The sequence below is a fragment of the Alligator sinensis genome, unplaced genomic scaffold (assembly GCF_000455745.1).
Source record: "Alligator sinensis unplaced genomic scaffold, ASM45574v1 scaffold901_1, whole genome shotgun sequence".
In the NCBI taxonomy this organism is placed as follows: Eukaryota; Metazoa; Chordata; order Crocodylia; family Alligatoridae; genus Alligator; species Alligator sinensis.
In genome coordinates, this window is record NW_005843135.1 from 289043 (window position 1) to 309704 (window position 20662).

The following is a 20662-nucleotide window of genomic DNA, read 5'->3' on the forward strand; positions in this document are numbered from 1 at the left end:
TTTCCCTGGCAGTTGCCAGAGAGAGAGTATCCCTGGAAGCTCCATCCCTGGGCTTATATTTCCCAAAACCTTACCTCCTTTCAGTTATGTGATGCCTGCAGGTGCTGTCCAATTACCCACTTAGGCTGTTACCTCAGCAACCCACAGCTGTGGAGCTCTGCTCAGCCTGCAGAGTTCCCTGTCCAGGATCCTTCAGCCTTAAAGAAGCAGTAACCTCTTAGTGCCCTACTACACTGGCCCATATGATCTTCTCTAATGGTGTTTGATTCTGAAATTTTTGTGAAAATACTACTCTTGTGAATACCTTTACTTTGGACACATTTAGAATACTGTTTGCATGTTAAAAAGGAAATCTTCATATAATATTCTGTTGTAAATCAGTTATCAGTTATTATACCTTTTACATAATCCTAAAATGTATCGCTAACGAAGTCATAGAATTAATCTGTATTATAAAGAAATGAAACAAAACTGAATATTGGTGTTCTAATATATTAAATATTAGTGCTATAGACCTAACTTAGCTATATCAAGTCAATCTTTGTGGTATATGTGAAACACTGATTGTTCCAAACTACTCTGGTCTTCATCAGAAAACTCAGAGAGCTGGAAGGCCTAGGTCATAGTCAGGAGATAGATAGCGGAGAATGTGATTTAGTGAAATGGTTCCCAACCTTTCTTTATACTGCGGACTGGTGAACATATTTAAATTTAAATATGTGTATTTAAATTAGATGTTTATGTGGGGTGGGAGTTGTGAGGATCAGATCAAGCTGTGGGTACTGGGGGACTCTGCAGCGGAGGGGGCTGCACAGGCAGTGGCCCGGAGGACTCAGCTGGGGCTGGCCGAGAAGAAGGCTGCCTTCCCTAGGAGCAAGCAGCGGAGCTGCCTCCCTGCCCCCCACCCTAGGCATTTCCCTGCCTGCATCCCCCTGCTTCCAGCTGCTGTTGGGGCTGGCAGGGTCCTGAGCAGCCCGGTGCTGGCCCTGGTACCTGCTGCATGGGCAACACCTCTACGGGTGCCACTGTGGCAGTGGGACAGGGTGCATGGAGCCAGTTGCCTCCCTTCCAGGGCTGTCCCACTGCCCAGCTTTAACCCTGCGTGTGACTGCCGGTGGCCCGGCAGCCAACCTTTTGCGGTCAAGTACTGGGCTGCAGCCTGGTGGTTGGGAACCTCTGTTTTAGTGTGCTTTAGTTGTATTGCATTAGCTCTGATACCATGTCCTATAATTCTTTTGGGAAAATGGCACTGCGTTTTGAAATGCTATCTCAGAACCCTGAGACTTTGGAGTTGTAAAGATATTTCTTATGGACCCTTAAACAAAAGTAGAGCTTTTGGCTTCTCTCCTCCATTTTTGTTAGGGAGTTAATCAAGAATGATGTTTCCCGCAAAATTTAACTATTTATAGAGGTACCCTCATCCCAAACAACATTTCACTTGTAAATAGTACTACCTTCTTCAAGTGAAGCTGTAGCTGCTTGGAGTAGTTAACTGACTTCATATCAATCAAGTTTATTTCTAATGTTTAAGTGAATGATAACTGAAACAAAAATCAGGCATCTTCATTTATTAAAAAAAATATTTTCTGGGGGAAGAATTAAACTGTATAGAGAAAGCCAACTTCAAGCTTACATGCTCTTCAAGTGATTAGAGATTCAGATGGAGGATAAATAGTACATAAATCTTGAATTTGTCCCACTGTACAAAGTACATTTCATCCATAGTAGATATCTTGAAAACCAAATGATTGCATTTAGTTTTTCATGTTTCATTCAGTTAAGTTTCAGAAATATCTCCAAAAGGTTTTTTTCACTTCATGAAGCTGCAGCAGAATGTCAAAAAGCAAAGAGGGTGGTAATAAATGGCTGTGTCTGTCAAGCCAGTATCAAATGGCTGTGTCTGTCAAGCCAGTATCAAATGGACTGCCCCAGGGGTTAGTCCTGGGGCCAGTTTTGTTCAATATCTTCATCAACAACCTGGAAGATGGAATGGAGTGCAAGTTTGCAGATGACACCAAGCTGGGGGGAGTAGTAGATACACTAGAAGGAAGGGCCCAGCCGTCAGCCCCCCACCTGTACTGATGCATCAAATTGTTCTGTCCTAATTGTAGGACTTTGCATTTGTCCTTATTGAACCTCATGAGATTTCTTTTGGCCCAATCCTCCAAATTGTCAAGGTCTCTCTGAATCCTGGCCCTACCCTCCAGCATATCTTCTATCCCCCCCAGCTGGTGTCATTGGCAAACTTGCTGAGGGTGCACTAGACAAAACCTTGGCTGGGATGACACACTTGAGGATGGTCCTGCTTTGAGCAGGGGGGTTGACTAGATGACCACCTTAAGTTCCTTCCAACCCTAATTTTCTATGATTCTAAATACACCAACTGCATATATATTGCTTTTTTTTCCTTTAAAAAGTTTTCTTAGCCTATTGATGGAACAAGGAATGCAGACACCAAAGTATTTTTATTTCCTGAAACAAAGGCCATAATGTCTTCTTTTTGCCAGAATAAATTACTCTAAAATGAACTTTTAGAAGAGGAATAGAAGCTTAAATATTGCATACTTTTTCACTTTCCTTATGGATTTTAATTTATGTGAAAAAAACACTATGATGATTTTGGACAGTTATTTCTACAAAGCATGGATTCTGTAGAGCAGCACGTATTACTTTAAAATGAGGCAAAAGAGCAATTTTACTACTTGTTTCTTATTATAAAAAGCCTTTGAAGCAATGCTATTGAGGATTTTGGGTCCACCTTTTATCCGCCTTAAAACTTAACATTTGAAGAAGTTTCTCTCAGCTTTCTAGAATTTATTACAGTGATTTCCACTGACCCTTCAGCAGTTCTTAACAATCTCACCATTATTTCCATATTCCTGACACAGAAATATGTTTTGTTATGAGATGGTATTATTCAAAGTTGCTGCAAAACAAAAGCATATCAAGTTTTTTTGTTTAATCCTCTCTCTTCAAATCCATGGATGAAATCAGTATCTGACAAATGATAAAAGGCAATATTTCTAGGGGGGGGGAGACACGGTGGGGGGGGATAGTGTTCTCAAGTTCCCTGCAAATAAAGGTAAAATAACCCCTCCCCCCATGCTATTTGGTGGTGGCCATTCAAACACAAGGAAATAACTAATTTTCACTTCCTATGTTAAAAATTTACTAATCTGTTTGATTTAAATAGATGGTTGAAATTTGAAGAAGATGTGGAGGATGGTGGAGAGAGATGGAGTAAACCATATGTTGCCACTCTGTCACTTCATAGCTTGTTTGAATTAAGAAGTTGTATCTTGAATGGTACAGTTCTCCTGGATATGAGAGCTAATTCCTTAGAAGAAATTGCAGGTACTTTTATGTTTTATACTGAAAAGCTATCATGAAAATGTTGGAAACAATTGCATATAATTTAGAGAACTTCTGCATAAAAATCAGCTGTATGTTTAAACTTTTTCTATAAATATTATAGTCTACACGTTCTATAAAACAGTCTAACATTTGGGAGCATGATTGTAGTAAATATTTGATTGCAAACTTTGCATATAAATTATCTTTGTACAGGTGGGTGAAGGTAGAATGCTCAGGAAAATATTTATCAATATTTTGGTTTGACCTTGAAGTTTGCCATGAAGAAGCCAGAGCCAAATGAGCTGTCTTCTCCATCTTTGGCTTTATTGTGGCTGTTGCACTTCATGTCTTCTATTCTGTACTAGAACCCTTCAAGGATTATGGCTGTAATTATAGGCAACAGAAATAGGAAGTAGGGTGAACAAGGGCTGGATGTTAGGAGCAGAAATTATGGGATTGCTGCTGGAAGATTTCCTATGCTCATGGCTTGGAGTGTCCAGGTGAGTGTCCAGGGCAGGATTTTTCAGGCTTGGAGATAGGCTTGCTCTCAGGCCCCAATCTCAGATCAGGTTTGGGCTGGTGTGTAGCCATGGATAAAGCTCAGTAGTTCTTAATGTAGATATGAGGCATGTATGGGCTTGAAGATGGATTTATGTATGGCACTAAGTAATACTGAAGGGCTAAATGCAGACAGTCAAAAAGCCAGAGGCTAAACCAATCCAGTCTTCACAGGTTAGTCTAAGCTGCATAGGTTGAACCAATAACCAAGTGAAGAGGCATTCACTTTTGGTTCCAAAAATTCAGCCACATGCCTACAGTGGCCCAGTCTAGAAGCCAGGGGTTGCTAGAGCATGCCTCCCTGCTTGGCAGGAGCAGATAGTTTGGGCCTAGGCTAGCCTGCCAAACCAGCATGTGGGGATTTTCAGGGGAGGTGTAAAGCATCCTGGGATGCTGGGGGACTGTGAGTTACCTTGCATCTGGAGGGGGTCTGCACCAGAAGTTCAATAAATTGATTTAACCTAAATCAGTTAAGTCTAATACTACGTCCATCCAGGTTTATCTTAGACCAGTTTGGGTTATTTTGAAAGCAGTTTATGTGCACTGAACTTCTGTTGTGTTACAGATCTGAACTGGTTTCCAATCAGTTATACCAGTTTATGTGTAATTTCTGTTCCTAACCAAGGTATACTATGTGTCCTAGGGCATGGGGACTCTAGTGATCACTGTGTGTAATAAATACAGGCATACAATGATAAGAACAACAGACTTTATTGTGTGGAGCAGTAGACAAACCTCTCTGCAACCTCTGTCTGTCTCTAACTATCTACTTCCTAACTGGGGGACCATTTCAGTTCCCGACTTCCTCAATCTCTTATTAGGTAGCATCTCAAATTATAATATTGCTACAGATACTTTGTGTGGATGGAGCCTAGCTGTAAGGGAACATAAAACCAATAATGTAACTGAGGGGAGGTGATTGGGGCAGCAACCCCAGGAGTTGCCTTTGACGTGGAGGGCTGGGGAGGGTGGCACAAAAATAGCTACTGCTGTGGAGCTGCCCTTCTATGCCTCTTCATGAAAAAGCAAGTTGGAATCCAGGCTTGACCAGTGCTCTGTTGGAGGAATGGGGGAAACTTGAGACACTGACCTAGGCAAACTACTGTGACTTTGACACAGTGAGGTCATCTGATGGATCACAGGAGATGCATCAGAATGCAACTGCTCTCTGATGAGCCATAGATGTGTAGCAAAAACCATTTCTGCACCTCATCTTGTGAATGATTTATGAGACTTGGAATGTACATCAAAGCCATTTTAGCTGTTGGATCACAAGCCAATAACCTAAACATTTCTGAACAAGTGTTCACAACTTTCCAGTGCAGTAAAATAACACAACAACTGAATGAGATCTTTCCAAAATTAAAAACGTACATCTTATTGGTTGAAAATAAGGAGAAGTTTCAACCCATTGTGCTTATTTTCTAGGAAGCTGTAGATGCCTTAGAATAGGAGTTTAGAATGAAAATTGGTCTCTTAATTATAATGAAAGTGTTGTTCCCAGTATGCTAAAATGGTGTTGGAAACATGTTGGTATAACTGGTGGTTGCTCAACAAAATCGTTTTTATGTGCAGCCCCATGTTTCAGATTATAGCTTTTGGACCCAGTTATCACTATGATGACACTCCATGGACAAATATACTGACAGCTCTCATAACAGTTTTAATCTTTCACTTATACTTCCTTTGCATATGTCTGGGAAAATTCAGACCTCTGTAGCTTATGGATACACACATGAATATACTGTAATGGGGTTGAGAGTAAGACTGTGTTGAAGAAATACAAGAACCATTCACTGAAGGAGGAATAGGAAAAAAATGATTTTTTTTACTTCAGAAGAACCCATTTCATTGAATGTAAGGGCAATACTAGATAGAATTCAGTGGGCTAAATTAATGTGGACAAGGAGTTGGGAACTTAAAATATGTAAAGTACGGCCATATATAGGCATTACATTTCTACTAGGAGAAACACTGTTCTCCTGGTAGAACTGACAAGGGTACAAGTGTTCATTCAATTTCTCCTGAGGGAAACATTCCCCTTTTAGGAGAAGATCTTTCAAGTGTCCACCTGGAAGTTCTTCCTTGTTTCTTTCACAAGAATGAAGGCTTGCATGCTTTCCTTCTTGTCTGAATGGTCCAGGATGGGAGGGGAGCAGCAGCTGCTCCCTGCCTCTTTTCCAAACCAGAGACTTTGCCTCGCTGCTCCCCTCCCTTTCTAGATTGGTCTGGGAGGAGAGGGGAGCATCAGTCATTGCTTTTTACCTCTTTCTCAATCCTGGCAGTCCCTGGTTTGGGAAAGACATGGGAGGCTTGCCCCACTTCTTCCTCTACTCCATTCTGCGGGGATGCAGGCACTGGCTCTAAAAGTGCTGTGTAGAGGAAAGCTGCCCCCCATGTGGCCCATTCAAATCTGGTACCTGCTGGCTTCCCCTTACTGTTCCTCTTCCTCAGCTGGATGGTGGGATTGGGGACTGCAAAGCCTGTAGAACTGGAAATTGGCTCAGGGAGGGTGTCCTCAAATGCTGTTCCTAGCCCCAGCCAGCTTCCCCTTGCTTCTCCTGGAGCCCAGGGAACCATGGCCACTGAAGCCATCCCCTTTTTGGTTCCTGGTCCCCTGGACTGGGATATCAAGCTCATGAGCCTAGGAACCAAAGCCAGGGAATCCACCTCTGTCTTGGTTCCCAGCCTTGCAGGCTTTAAATGTCAACCCTCCCACCCCAGTTAACTGAACTCTGGGCTTTAATACCACGTGTATTGCCCAAGTGAGGGCCCTACCTGGGGATCAGGGAAGCTGTCTCTGGCCTCATTTTCCTGCACATCCGGCTTTATATGCAGGTAATCTGGGCTACAAATGAGGAAATTTAAAAGCTGGGGGCTACCTATTGACAGCCTTCTCAGGCAGGGGTGAAGGCAGGTGGTTAAGTAATGGGTTCCCCTAAGGAAGGGAGTGACCCAGATGGCAGCACTCTAGTGCTCCCTGGTTGGAGAGCTCACCTATGTAGCTCTCCAGTCAGGGGATGGAACACATATACACTCCAGCTCTTATACTATTTTCTACCAGTAAGATTTTCAGATATTTTTTCTAAAATTCTTACCGGTAGAAATGAACAGCTGCCCATGGTTGAAGTGAGATGTCTGTTTATGAAAGAGTGAGAGTTGGCGGTAAAAGTAAATGTGAATCACCCAGGCAGTTAAGAGTACCTATGAAGCATGTTGAGTTTCTAAGTTTGATTTCCAGTTCAGGCACCTATTCCTTGGGGTGTCAGAGGCTGGAAGGTTATGGAAAAATTATGTCCATCTTTAGGAACACTCTCCTATCACTTGTCCAGATTCTATCTGGCTGATGCTTGGAGCAGCAAAAGTAAAATGCAGAGTGGTCTACAAAATGTAGTCATTAAAATGATAAAGGTTAGATATATATCATCCTGCTACTAGGAAATGAAAGGTTTACTACAGCATCTAACGCTCACCAAGTGGAATGAATACAATTAAATACAAAGGCTTTGATGGTAACAGAGATGGAGCAGAGTGAAGGAACAGATATTCCCAGCTCCGCAGTAGTGCTTAAGTTTGAGACAGTGAATTCTCTATGAGAGGAATATTTGTAATAAAAGAATACATGAATTTGCTCTATTTGGGTTAAAGTTTTGTTGCATTCATGATGACCCAAAAAATATGAGGCAAGGAATTCTTGAGGTATCTTTCATTAGACCAACTCTATGGTTGGAAGAGATGTTAGACAAGCTTTTGGGCACAAAGTGACCTTCCTTCAAAACTGAACACAATATCGTTTTTGTTTTATATGAGGAGGAAAGACAATTGTGGAAATACCTGGCATGACATGTTAGGAGAGATATTTAAAAAGTTAGATTTACATATAACTGGTCATGTATCTGGCTGGTTTCATAAATTTTGGGAGGTTAGATTGAGTTAAAAATGGCCACCTGATCTCAGGTAAATCAGGATGGGAAGGGCTAGTGGTGAGGATTTGGGGGATCAGGGAGGCAAGCAGACTCCAGGGGGAGGGAGGAGTCACGAGGGGGTAGGTGAGGTATACAGAGAGGACTGGGGAGCAAGTGGGATCTGTGGGGAGGGAGTGGGGGGAGGCAGTTTCTATGAGGGGATCAGGGGGCAGGCAGGGTCTGTAGTGGGGGGGATCAAGAATTGTGGGACAGGCACTATAGGCAGAAGGAATCAGGGGGGCAAGTGGTGTTCATGGGAGGGATTGGAAGGGCCTAGCAGGGTCCAAGAGGAGGATCAGGGGGAAAAACAGAACCCATGGGGGGAGGAGTTGCTAGGGTCCAGGAGAATTTGGCAGGATGAGGGGGGTTTGTGGATTCTGTTGGGGGCATGGGGGGTGGGATCTCTCTCTTCACTGCCTGAGACAAGGGGCTATTTTTAGCCCTCCAACCCCCCAATATGAACAACCCCTGCCAGTGAACCCATTCCCTCATCCCACTAGGTCTTACTTTCACAGCTCCTAGTATCGGCAAACATTGGTAAAATTGGTCCTGGGCTTGAGGGATGGGGGGTTTGGTGGGCTCATGGTGTGGTTGGGGGCTGGTTGGTTGGGGGGGGTTGTCCATCTGGGGGTGGGGCAGAGGACAGGAGGGCTAAAAAAAGCTGGGTGCCAAGGGGGTGGGTAGGAAAGTGTAGCCCTGGGACTGAGGCCAGTAACTAGACTTTCGCAGCCCTGGGTTTGCACTGGGAACTGTACAGGACAGTTAGATCAGTCTAAAAATGGCCAACCTGGTCTAAGTTAAGTGCATGTCAGAGGTAGGGTTAACTTGGATTGGCTCAGCCATTTTTAGGCTGATCTAACATTCCTGGAACTTCTGTTCAGTTAACAGTTAGATTGACCTAACTGGGCAAACTAAGTTAGATTGGGTGGCCATTTTTAATGCAATCTAACCACACCCTAACCTCCTTGAATACCTATGTGCACCCCCCTCAGAGATCAGGTGAAGAGAGAGGACATGGACACCCAAGAGGGTAGAAGCTGGAGGCTTGTGACTTCTGGCAGCAAGCACAGAACTTCACTTCCACCTACAGTCATTCATCTGGAGAACAGATATGCAGCCCTAGCAGCAGAGAGGGAGGAGCACGTTCCATTGGTGGAGGAAGACAGGCCAGGCCTCACCAAGTTGGGAAGGATTGAGACGACTGCCACCAAGAAGCAGCGATGGGTGGTGCTTGGAGACTCCCTTCTGTAGGGGACAGAGGGAGCCATCAGCTGACCTGACCTGTTGTCTTGGGAGGTTTGCTGCGTGCCCTGATCCTGGATCCAAGATGTCACAGAGGGACTACTGAGGCTCATCCAGCCCTCTGACTACTACCCCATGCTGCTTATCCATGTGGGCACCAATGATACTGCCAGGGGAGACCCTGAGCATATCACATGTGACTACAGGGCTCTGGGTGCAAGGGTGAGGGGGTCTGGGGCTCAAGTTGTGTTCTTGTCAATCCTTCTGATCAAGGGAAAGGGCCTGGGCAGGAGCAGATGCATCCTGCAGATCAACACCTGGCTGCACAGGTGGTAATGCCAGCAGGGATTTGGCTTCTTCGACCATGAGATGTTCTTTCAAGAAGGATTGCTGGGAAGAGATGGGGATCCATCTGACAAAGAGAGGGAAGAGCATCTTCACAGGCAGGCTCGCTAACTTTAGTGAGGAGGGCTGTAAACTAGGTTCACCAGGGGCTGGAGACCAAAGCCTTGAGGTAAGTGAGGAAATGGGAGACCTGGAGGAAGAGCAAGCAGGAGTGGGGAAACCAGGGCAGTGCTCTCATACTTCCTGACAAATCGGGGCAGTCAACTAGTTACCTCAGGTGCCTGTACGCAAATGCACGGAGCCTGGGAAACGAGCAGGAAGAATTGGAATTCCTTCTACAGTCACAGAACTATGATGTGATTGGAATAGCAGAGACTAGCTCACATGACTGGAGTAGGGTAATAGATGGGCACAAACTGTTCAGGAAGGACAGCACTTGGAGGAGAAAACAGGTGATTAGGAACAGTCAGTATGGATTCGCCAAGGGCAGCTCATGCCTTACAAACCTGATTGCCTTCTATGATGAGGTGACTGGCTCTATGGATGCAGGGAGACCCCATGGATGTGGTGTACCTTGATTTTAGCCAGGCTTTTGATATGGTCTCCCACAGCATTCTTGCAGGCAAGCTAAGGAAATATGGGCTGGATGAATAGACTGTAAGGTGGATAGAAAACTGGCTGGAGCATTGGGCTTAGAGAGTAGTAATCAATGGCTCAATGTTTATTTGGCAGCTGGTATTAAGTAGAGTGCCCCAGGGTTGGTCCTGGGGCAGGTTTTGTTCAATGTCTTCATCAGTGACCTGGAAGATGGCATAGAGTGCCAGAAAGTGCACCCTCAGAAAGTTTGTAGATGACACCAATCTGGGGAGACTAGTAGATAAGCTGGAGTGTAGGGCTAGGATTCAGAGTGGCCTAGACAAATTGAAGGATTGGGACAAAAGAAATCTCATGAGGTTCAACAAGGACAAGTGTAAAACCTTGCACTTAGGACAGACCAGTTCCATGTACCAGTCCAGGCTGGAGGCTGACTGGCTGGGCAGCAGCTCTGCAGAAAAGGACCTGGGGGTTACAGTGGGCAGTATGCTGGATATGAGCCAGCAGTGTGACCTTGTTGCCAAAAAGGCTAACAGCATACTGGGCTGCATTGGTAGATGTGTTGCCAGTAGGTCAAGGGAAGTGGTTCTTCCCCTCTATTCAGCACTGGTGAGGCCACATGTAGTACTGTGTTCAGTTTTGGCCCCCACGCTACAGAAAGGATGTGGGCAAATTGGAGAGAGTCCAGTGGAAGGTGACAAAAATGGTGAGGGGGTTGGGGGATATGACTTAAGAGGAAAGACTGAGGGAACTCGCCTTATTTTGTCTAAAAAAGAGGAGACTGAGAGGGGGCTTAATAGCAGCCTTCAACTACCTGAAGAGGGTTTTGAAAGTGAATGGAGCAGATGACAGAACAAGGAACAACAGTCTCAAGTTGCAGCAAGGGAAGTGTTGGTTAGATATTAGGAAGAATTTTCTCACTAGGAGGGTAGTAAAACTCTGAAACAGGTTACCCGAGAGGTGGTGGAAGCTCCATCCTTGGAAGTTTTCAAAACCCAGCTTGACAAAGCTTTGGCTGGGATGATCTAGTTGAGGAAGGTGCTGCCTTGATCAGGGGGTTAGACTAGATGACCTCCTGAGGTCCCTTCCAACCCCAACTTTCTATGATTCTGTGATTCATCCTTCTGAAGTGAATGAGTCAACAAGGAAAATCAAGGGCCAGGTCTTAGACAGACATGAAAATCATTTGGGTTGGAGTTGATTGTACCCTACAGCATGCCCACCTTACAATTTTATCAAAGTTTTGCATGACACTAAAAATTGGTCTTCAGGAACTTGTGTGGGTTTCCCTTCTGTACTGTGAAACCTATTTTCCCATGAGTCATGAACTAAATAAGAGTGTTAAGATTTGCCTCAGTAGTAATAAAAGTTGAATACAAAAAATAGAGACAATTTTCCAGGATAAAGAAAACAACCCTGCTTATTTTTTTAAGAAGTATTTAGAGATCAGGTCCCTGCCACTGTATTTTTGTTTGATAGTACAGTTTACTGGGGTTTTCCAACCTGAATCACTTTTTATCATGCCCCTATTCAAGAATATTATTGCACTGTGAAACCAGAAGTCACTCAACCCACCTCCATGATTGTGTGAGTGTTCAGCTCCAAGATGAATTTTTTCATTGATTTTGTAAAAAAGTAATGCTTCTCATAACAGAAATCCCTTCAGTAGTTAACTTTTTGCCAGTTTTTTGAGAATTATTAGACACTGAGATCACTATGAATTTGTCATTTTAATCTTTGGAAAAATAGTGTCTGTCAGTACTTGTCTTTCTCACATACTTGAAACTTTGGAGTTCACAACATCAGTTTGTTCTAGGATTATTTTCATAGTACACAAGGATAAGCTGCTAGTTAACAAGATCTTTGTTAGTAACTCCAACACCGTTTTTAGGTCAGTTTCATCTCCAAAATTCTTTTTTCACTCATTGCTTAGAAATAGTTGTTTCTTGTCAGGACTTTCCTGGAGTCAGCACATACCACATAAAAGTGTAACTAGGAGTAGCAGCTGCTACATTTTTCCTTCGTTTGTTTGCCCCATCTGAATAGTAGACTTTTCTATCCAGTATAGTAGTATGATGAATTATAAGGCTTGATCAGTTCTTGCTTTTGCTTTTTAGAGCCTGCGTCTCGTTTCCATGCATTTTATCTGGTATCTTTATGATGACAGTCATTTAACCATAATTTATTCTTGTATGAGCCTTACTTCATTTGTGTTCTACCTCATTTTGAGTGTGGTATCCTGTATCAACCGTTCCCTTAATAGATTTCTTTATTAAAAATTATGATATATTGGTTAGTCCCTTTCATTATGGATGCCCTGGAAATAATAGTAATATTGCAGAAATACTAAAAAAAATCCCACATTGGGTTCCATTTTATTAGGCCCTGTAAAAGCACATAGGAGAATATTACCTTTGCTATCAAGAGTTTTCAGAAAGATGCAATGAGTAGGACAAAAAGCAGACGAGACTACAGCACATTAAGTAGGGATGTGGCTCTTCCTATTTTTGTAGCCTACTGGGTTGCATTTACAAACTGTTGTGCTGGCAGTTACATCCTGAAGTCCACTTGCTGCACCTTCTCCCCTCCCTGTGTAGACAGAATCTTAGTCTCTTTCTGCTAGGTCCGGAGCAGCTGCATCATCATAGTTTGCAGATAATAGCAGCCTCTGGTGATGGTTTCTTTTCCAGAATGTTTTGTAAGGAAGTAATAACATCTGTCTTATACTGGCCCAGCCCTACAATCTCTATGCAGTTCTTTCATCACTGCGTGGCTCTAATTTGGTATCAGAGTCTTTGGTTTCTATTTAAAGGAAAAGAACTCCTGTCCTCCCCTTCTTCCCCCCTCCTCCCACCCAAAAAAGAAGAAACTTGCCAATGAGGAATATTCAGCTCCAATAGCTCACATCCCCTCTGCAGTTTGTTGGTTCCAGATACAAATAAAGCCATTTTATTTTCCTGAATTGATAATTCCTTCACTTGAAGAGTCAAATGAAATTTGAGTTTGTTAGCAAATTGTCTAGTCTCTTCTACTGAATATTTGCCTGTTACTGATTTCCTCCCCCCACCCACTAATGGAATACCATATGTTGCAAACATCAGAATGATGGATCTTGTGCTTGAATCTGATAATCCTGATACTTTAACATAATAAAAAAACAGTTCCTGGATACCATATTTTTAAATATACATAAATCTTCCTAAGCTTGCCTTGCTGTCAGATGTTTTCTTGTCTGTTGGCACCTACAGTGTCAACACACTTGTTTCATTCCTGCAGTGTTATACTCCACCCATGCCTATGCTTATCTTTTCATTTATTATCATTTAATATTTTAATTTATACTATGCCTCTGTAGCTTAAGGTGCTGCAGAAATTATTTTTTAAAGTTAGATGGTATTATGCAAGTGTGCTTTTTAGTAACACTCATCTTTGTGATTTATAGATTGCAGAGTTGCTTGCTGTTTTTTTCTGTTCATTCTTTTTTATAATTTTGCATAGCATTTTCATAGTCTCACTTTTGATGAATTTTCACCATTATTATATGAAATATATGCCACTCGGTTTGGAACAGATAAATGTAAAATGTTCAATTTATTTGCTTTGATGCTGTACTAGGCAGAAATGCATGTGACAGTGGATCCACCATCACTAACTTGCTGTCTAGGCTGTATTCCAAAACCAGATTACGTTTTTGTAGATGCTATGACAATCTTTGTATCCTTGAAAGAGCTTCACAACCCATGTTGCTAGATTGTGATCACGGGGTTTTATTTGTATCAGCCAAGATTTTTAATCTATTTAAACACTTTCCTTATTCCCAGAAGCCTAAACATCTAGAGACTAATCCTAGATTATCTTTCTCTATTTAAAACCACATTTTTTAAATCTTGATGGACTTTAGATAAAATCTACATGTAAACAATATATGTATTATTGGTGGGTTAGAGTGGTTTTCAGAACATTGTGAGTTTGCAGTGCTGGAAATTACTAATAACTGCATTAAGATATTGTAACACTAGTGTTGTAGAAAGAGTTACCAAATCATTCTGTTTTTCAATATGTCTTTCTTTTTATTTTTTTGGCTTTGTTATTTTTTCCAACTATTTTCTTATTTAAAAAATCTGTAAGACTAAAAGCTTCTTGCCGGGGAGACCAATTTGTTCGTACAGGGATGTGCACAGAAATAGTATCTTGCTTTAGAAAATTCCTGAGATGATTTTTCACATCAGGCATCATAAATCTTTTAGGTTGCTATGTTCTTAGCGTTTCTCAAAGTGCTTTTAATTTTTCTTGACAGATTTTATTAATTTCAGTCAGGATTTTTTACTTCTTTGTTTAAAGGCAATTTTTTCAGCTCAATTTTTAACTTACATTTACATACTTTTAAAAAGAAGAAGTAGTCTTTTGTTATGTTTCTCTGAGATAGTGTAACAAGTGGACGTCCCAAGGCCAGTCTAAATGTAGGCCCACCTACTTGTCTCTGAGCAAACTGCCCATCTACCTCTCCTGCCACAGCTTGATGATAATGATTGAAAGATGTCAATAATGTGGGAGGCTACCCATGTATGAGCCCTAATGGCAAGCGCCTATCTACATGGCTATGAGCACCCCTGTACCATGTCTCGTGCCTCGCAGGTGGCATCCATGTTCTTTCAGCTTTGCATTCTGGGACCTGAGCTCCAGAGTCTCACATGGGACTCTCATTCCCCATTGGAGCTCGTAGTCCCAGTGCCTTCTCACTGGGCTCTCTGTTGTTCCTCACTCTGGGCTCGAAGCCCTTACCCCTCAGAGCTCCAAGCCCCATTTCCATTCAGGGCTCCTAGCCCTGTTCCCCTTCCCTGCACTGGACCTTATCCCCTGCCCTACACTGGGCTCACAGTCCCTTATCCCCTTGTCCCAGGAGCTTCACTTGTAGCTCCCCAAAGGCTCAGGGCCCCACCCCCTGGATTCTCACTCTTGGCTCCCATAGTGCAGCTTCAGATGTCGCTGTGAGTCTGGGTGCCATCTCTGGCCCCTTCACCTGGCCTGGACCCTGCCTCAGAACTCACAGGGAGTCCGGGCCCTTGCTTTGTTATTCAGGGTGTGCTCCCCTAGCCTTTCCCCTCTACAGGGTCACCTGCAAGGCAGCAGGGCCTGAGGCTTTCTGGTGCCCCATACTCACCATTCACTGGGCAGGCCCCAGGTGTGGCATTTCCTGGAAGCTGCCCTGCCACAAGCAGCCCCACCACAGCATCCAGCCCCAGCAGGATGTAGCTTTAGGTCATGCCCCAGTACCAGGAGTCTCCTGCCATCTCCATAGCTCTTGCCCTTGCCTCCCAGATGTCATGAGCAGCAGCTCCAGCTGGCTGGTGTTTTCCCAGCTGCTAGCAGCAAACTGCTGCCCTTGCTGTTCAGGGCCCTGCTCTTATAAGGAACAGCTGGGCCATGTTCCCAGTCAGGCTATTGTGCCTAACTGAGGATTGCAGCTAGCTGCAGACTGCCTTGCTGCTGCCCAGGCCACTCTGAGTAACAGAGTACACTATGTGCTCTGTTACAGGTAGTTCCCATATTAATATACTATCATGGCATACAGCTGAACAAGGAATTCCTTTGAAAATTTGCTGTAGCAGTAGTCTGTTGATCACTTCTGGTACAGATAATATTAAAAAAGGAAGTCTCAAGAATCATATATCATCCAAACAGTATATTTTGAAACTTGTCTCTTCAAGAGGTATTTGCCAGAATCTAATGGCAACATCCAAATTAGAGAACCGCTTCACTCTGTCATTCTTTCCATTATCTCCATTCAAATTGGCAGATGAAAATGTTCTCTTTCGGTATTTTCATTTAATTCCTTTGGATCCATGCAGATTCTCAAACTGCCATCTGGTTTGTTGACTGTAACAACTGAATGAGCGCAACAGGTTCTTGCACTCAACATATGATGCCATTCTCTATCATTTGGTTCAAAGACCCTTCAGTCTAGCCTTTAGTAATGTTACTTTCTTTATGGCAGAAATCACTGGCATCACATTTTCTTTTAGTTTTGCTGACTTTATTGCAGGCAAACATTGAATCCTTACTAGTACATAGGTTATTGAGCATAGCCTCAGTGTTATCTAACTGTTTTACTGTTATCTAACAGTTTTTCAGTAACCTGTTTTAAACATTTTTTTCTTTTATTATACTTTTCAAACCCCAAATTGTTTTTCTGTCCTTTCCTTACAGAAGTCAGGCCATTCACAATACCACTATATTATTTAGGGATTTAATTTGTCACATTGAAATTTTCATTTTCTGTAAGGGCTTTAATTCTGTCATTGAAGCTAACTACAGACATTGAAGCTAACTAAGCCCAAGGTGGAAACAATATCACTTTTGCACTTTAAGTGCTCTACATTAGATTGGGAGGGAATAGAACAGATGTTGGCCCTTTTGGGGGAGGAGCACACAGGGTGTCTGCACTGGCTGAGGCCATCAGATTGGAGGTGCTGCCAGAGCATACCAAGTGGAGTTGAGCTGGTGGGCCACCTAATTGACTGCTGGGCATGGGGAAGCAGTTCCCCTTACCCCCAACTCTGTCAGCCACAGGAAACTGTCAGCTACAGCCAGATGTATTGGGGGGGGGGAAGGGGAGGCAAAATCCAAGCATCTACATCCCTGCACCCATGTGTCTGTATGACAGAGCAGCAAGGGGAGAGAGGGACCACCCCCTCGTGACTGGCATGGGGAAGCAGTTCTTCCCCACCACTCTGCTGCATAGGGGCATACATGCTAGGATCCCACACCTCCCTGCCTGGCCGTGGCTGCATCCATGTCCCTGTGTCTGTGTCCCTGCACAACAAAGCAGCAAGGGGAGCAGTCCCCTTTCTCCCCACTGCTCACTCTGCAATGCAGGGACATAGACAGAGGGACACAGATGCCAGGATTCCCTCCCTCACCCTGCCTGGCTGTTGCTGCATCCATGCCTCTCAGGACAGAGCAGTGAAGGGAGCAGTCCCCCCGCCCCCCCTCGCTGCTCTGCCATGCAGGGACACAGATACCAGAATTTCATACATGCAGGGCTACAGGCTCTCCCTTTCCCCCATCTCCCTGCTTTTGGTTGACAGTTTGGAGCAGCAGAGCATACCTGAGTTCCAAAGCACTGCTGTACAATGGGTGGGGGGCAAAAAGGTGCCTGGGATGTTGGCAGACGGTGTCCTAAGTTAAGTCAGGAAGGTATCTGGTACAGAAGTTAGATAGACTGGTCTAATCTAAAATGGTTAATTCTGGTACTACATCCATCCAGGTCTATCTTAAACTGGGTTCCACCATTTTTAAACCAGTTTATGTGTGCTGAGCTTCTGTTCTGTTACAAGTTTAGACTGGTTTCCAATAAATTATACCAATTTATGTATAATGTCTGTACCTGGCCTGAGGTCACTGGGTTTTACAGGCCCTCAGCAACTCATAACATTAGGATCTAATCATACAGTTTTATTACTTTTGGTAATAGCATGTTAGTTTTCAATCTGTGCAAGTCTTGTTTGCAGTTACATTTGCTTGAGCCCTACCTTAATTTTTTTGCATAATGACATCCTTTATTTCAGATTCCCTTTGTTGCAAGCTCTAATTTTAGAGTTATCAAAACATGCTAGATTCCTCTTTGAACTGCAGATTTCTTACTGAATAAAACAATTCTTTTCAATCTGTGGTGCCCATGTTTTGCTTGGTACCTATTTCTATCCTCTGACAACACATGCTTACAAAGAGATTTTTAGATAGAATTATATACTTTACCACAAATACAATATTGCCTGTAAGCAAGCTGCTTCTCATAATTCAGTATCCCTTCATCTTTCCATCTCTCTTCTTCTTTAGCTTTTTCTGTCTTGATATAGCCTTGTTTTTGTTGTTGCTAACTGCACTTAAAACTGCTGTTCTGTAGTCACCGCCAGATACAAGCCTTCACTGGTTGGCAAAGTTGTACTGCTTTATCTGGATGTTAATCTTGCAGCTCTTAGCAACCTTTCGTACCTTTGGCACTATTGCTTTTTGCCAAAATCAGGAATTTGGGAGTCTCTCAAATATCCAAAATGACCTCAATGATATTGAAACTTCAGATTAGTATTGTTTAGTAGTCACACTTCCTTCCTTGTGTATAGGATCAGAATAAGCAGTATTCACAGCTTTCATTCTTTTTGGGGATACACTACTTTGTTTTAGTATGGCATTAATTAAATATTCTATTCATACATCATGGGATCCTGACAGCCATGACTTGCCTGAATTGCAGCTCAGCTTTGCTACTTGAGCTGGAAGCCTGGAGTTTAAAAGTTGTCTCTACTGATTGCTTCTTATATATCTGTACCTCCTAGCCCTTGTTAGTGAGGAAGCCATGGTCTCCTACTTTAGATGCAGACGTTCCACGATTTCTGTTTTACAAATAACTCAACTGAGAGGCAGAACAGAATTTTCCTAGAAAGAGCTGGAAATAGGACCCAGCTCTTTAATCCACTCAGCCACTATGTATTTAGGTAACTTGCTCGTAACAAGTTTCTTTCCTGATCCAGGAACAGGATTCAGGAATCCTGATTGCTAACTTCCCACTGTTGCCCAGTGAGTAGTTGTTCAGCTTGCTAAGAAATGTGCATATCAGATCCTCCTCTGATCAACATGGAGGATAACAGTTCAAATTGTAGAGGTTCATGTTGAAGAACATAACATCCTGAATTCAAATCGTAATGATGATCCATGCATGGTTACTTTCTGGTTGCACAAGCAAATTTGGGTTTTTCCAGTTTTCTTTCAGAAATTATTCACATGTTGAGCAAACATCACTAAAAAGGTTTTATAGTTAGCCATTATAACCTATTAATAGTGACGACAAAACCCGAATATTCCCTTTTTTGTCTTTTATTATGTATTTTTGACTGTCTGTGTTTTATATAAGACAGCTCAGAAGTTTAACAGGTATGAACACTAGTAGCTTTATTAGCCATGTCCAGCCCTTGTATGTTTTGGATTAATTTCTTGCCTTTTGTAAACTACCATGGCTCCTTTGAAGTCAAGGGAATTACATAATTTTTTACATAAGAGGATTTGACCCTTTGAGCTCAAGAACTATTATGGCCTGTTCATGAGGAGAGAAAAAAGAACTAGGGAAAGCTCTCTGCATCATTTTTCTTTTCTTGTTAGAATACGGGATGGGCCCAGTTTATCCCTAAGCATCTATTGGATTTTAGCTGAACACTGGAGTGGTTAGTAACTAGCCCATTGGTCAACTGAGTGCATCTTTAGTAAAACTTCTCAATTTATTCCAAGTTTATATTAGACAATCAAATACAAAATTTGACTCCCTGATTTTTTTGGTGATCAACTTTGAGAACAAAAGTAAGGGTTTCATTATGGCTGTTTCAAACTGCCCTTTGGTTTCTGTGAGAGATCTTCACCTTCTAGTGTTCTGGAAGACGCTGAAGTTGTTCATCCTGTCACTACCCAAAGGGTGTGATTTTTGTTTTTGTGTGCTTCGGCACTGCTAAATTGTTCCCGCTAAATTATAGCTTCCTTGCATGGTGGAGTTTTCTGCTGCAAAAGAGAACCCCGGTGCAAGGGAGAATCTCCCGCCAATTTGAAGCTTTCTTTGCAGGGTGCATTTCTTTGTTGCAGCACAAAAATGCTCGTTGCAAAGAGTTCCCGCCATTTGTATGCTAATTCGAGTCCCATTATTGGCCAGTTCTAAATTATTCACACGTGGCGGCTAGTGATTGGCTTGCTAGCCGTATAAAAGGCTTGAGTGGTTTCCGCCCAAGTTGGAGGACTCCACGAACAAGGGAGGAGGAGACTTCACACTGTGTGAAGATCTCTAAGTGCTGCGGATCCTTACGGACCCAGTGCATTTTAAGCAGGCAACGGAGGTCTGATCAACCTCTAGCCTCTCCCCGTCGCCCAGCACAATCCAGACGTATCCCTTCCTGCGCGCAGAAGAACCGGACCCACGGAGCCTAGCAAACTTCGTGTGAATCCTTGACCGATCTCAGAGCTCTTCTACCCGGGTTCGAGTCCTGCAGGTTTATCTTCCCGTCGCCGGAAACCCATTGTGACGTACCCTTGTATTTTTCATCTTCCCGTCGCCGAAAACCGTTTGCGACGTACCCTCGTGCCCTGCAGGTTCGAGTTTTGTTTTCTTTTCTGTCTGTAACCGCAACTCAAGCAAGCTTTCCAGCCTGCACCACTGCCATCTCGGTGTAAGTAAACAATCTTTTAAACTACCGCTACGCGTTTGTGCCTAATTCCAGCTCGACGGCCTTCCCTCTCTGACCCGGCGTGCCTGGGCTGCTGGCCACAGCCCGCGTGCAGCACGGAAAAGGGCTCGGGTCGCTCCCGGCCCGCACACATCCAAGATGTTGAAGGATTGCTGACTGCCTGACCAAGATAGGAGAAAGACCATTGTTGAATCAGAAAGCTCCTGCATCCTATGTCCTGGTTAAGAGATTCTCTTGTTTTGGTGACAACCAGCTCAAGATTTAAGTAAGAAGGACCCAAGATGGCAAGACTATATGTAGAACAGGTTTCTAAAAGATTTTATGGATTGTTGAAGAACTTCTTTTCTATTATGTGATGTGGAGGGTAGGGGAAGAGGCACG

The 20662-nt window shown here is 43.2% G+C and overlaps 1 protein-coding gene across 1 annotated transcript in view; it reads left to right on the top strand.

Annotated features, from left to right (window-relative positions):
- LOC112548363 (sodium-driven chloride bicarbonate exchanger-like) overlaps positions 1–20662 on the top strand; it is a gene marked incomplete at its 3' end in the record, with an annotated part of 278971 nt that overhangs the window by 234216 nt on the left and 24093 nt on the right. Inside the window, exon 5 of the mRNA XM_025193937.1 lies at positions 3194–3354. Coding sequence (XP_025049722.1) covers positions 3194–3354 — 161 coding nt within the window. The remainder of the gene's footprint in view (positions 1–3193; positions 3355–20662) is intronic.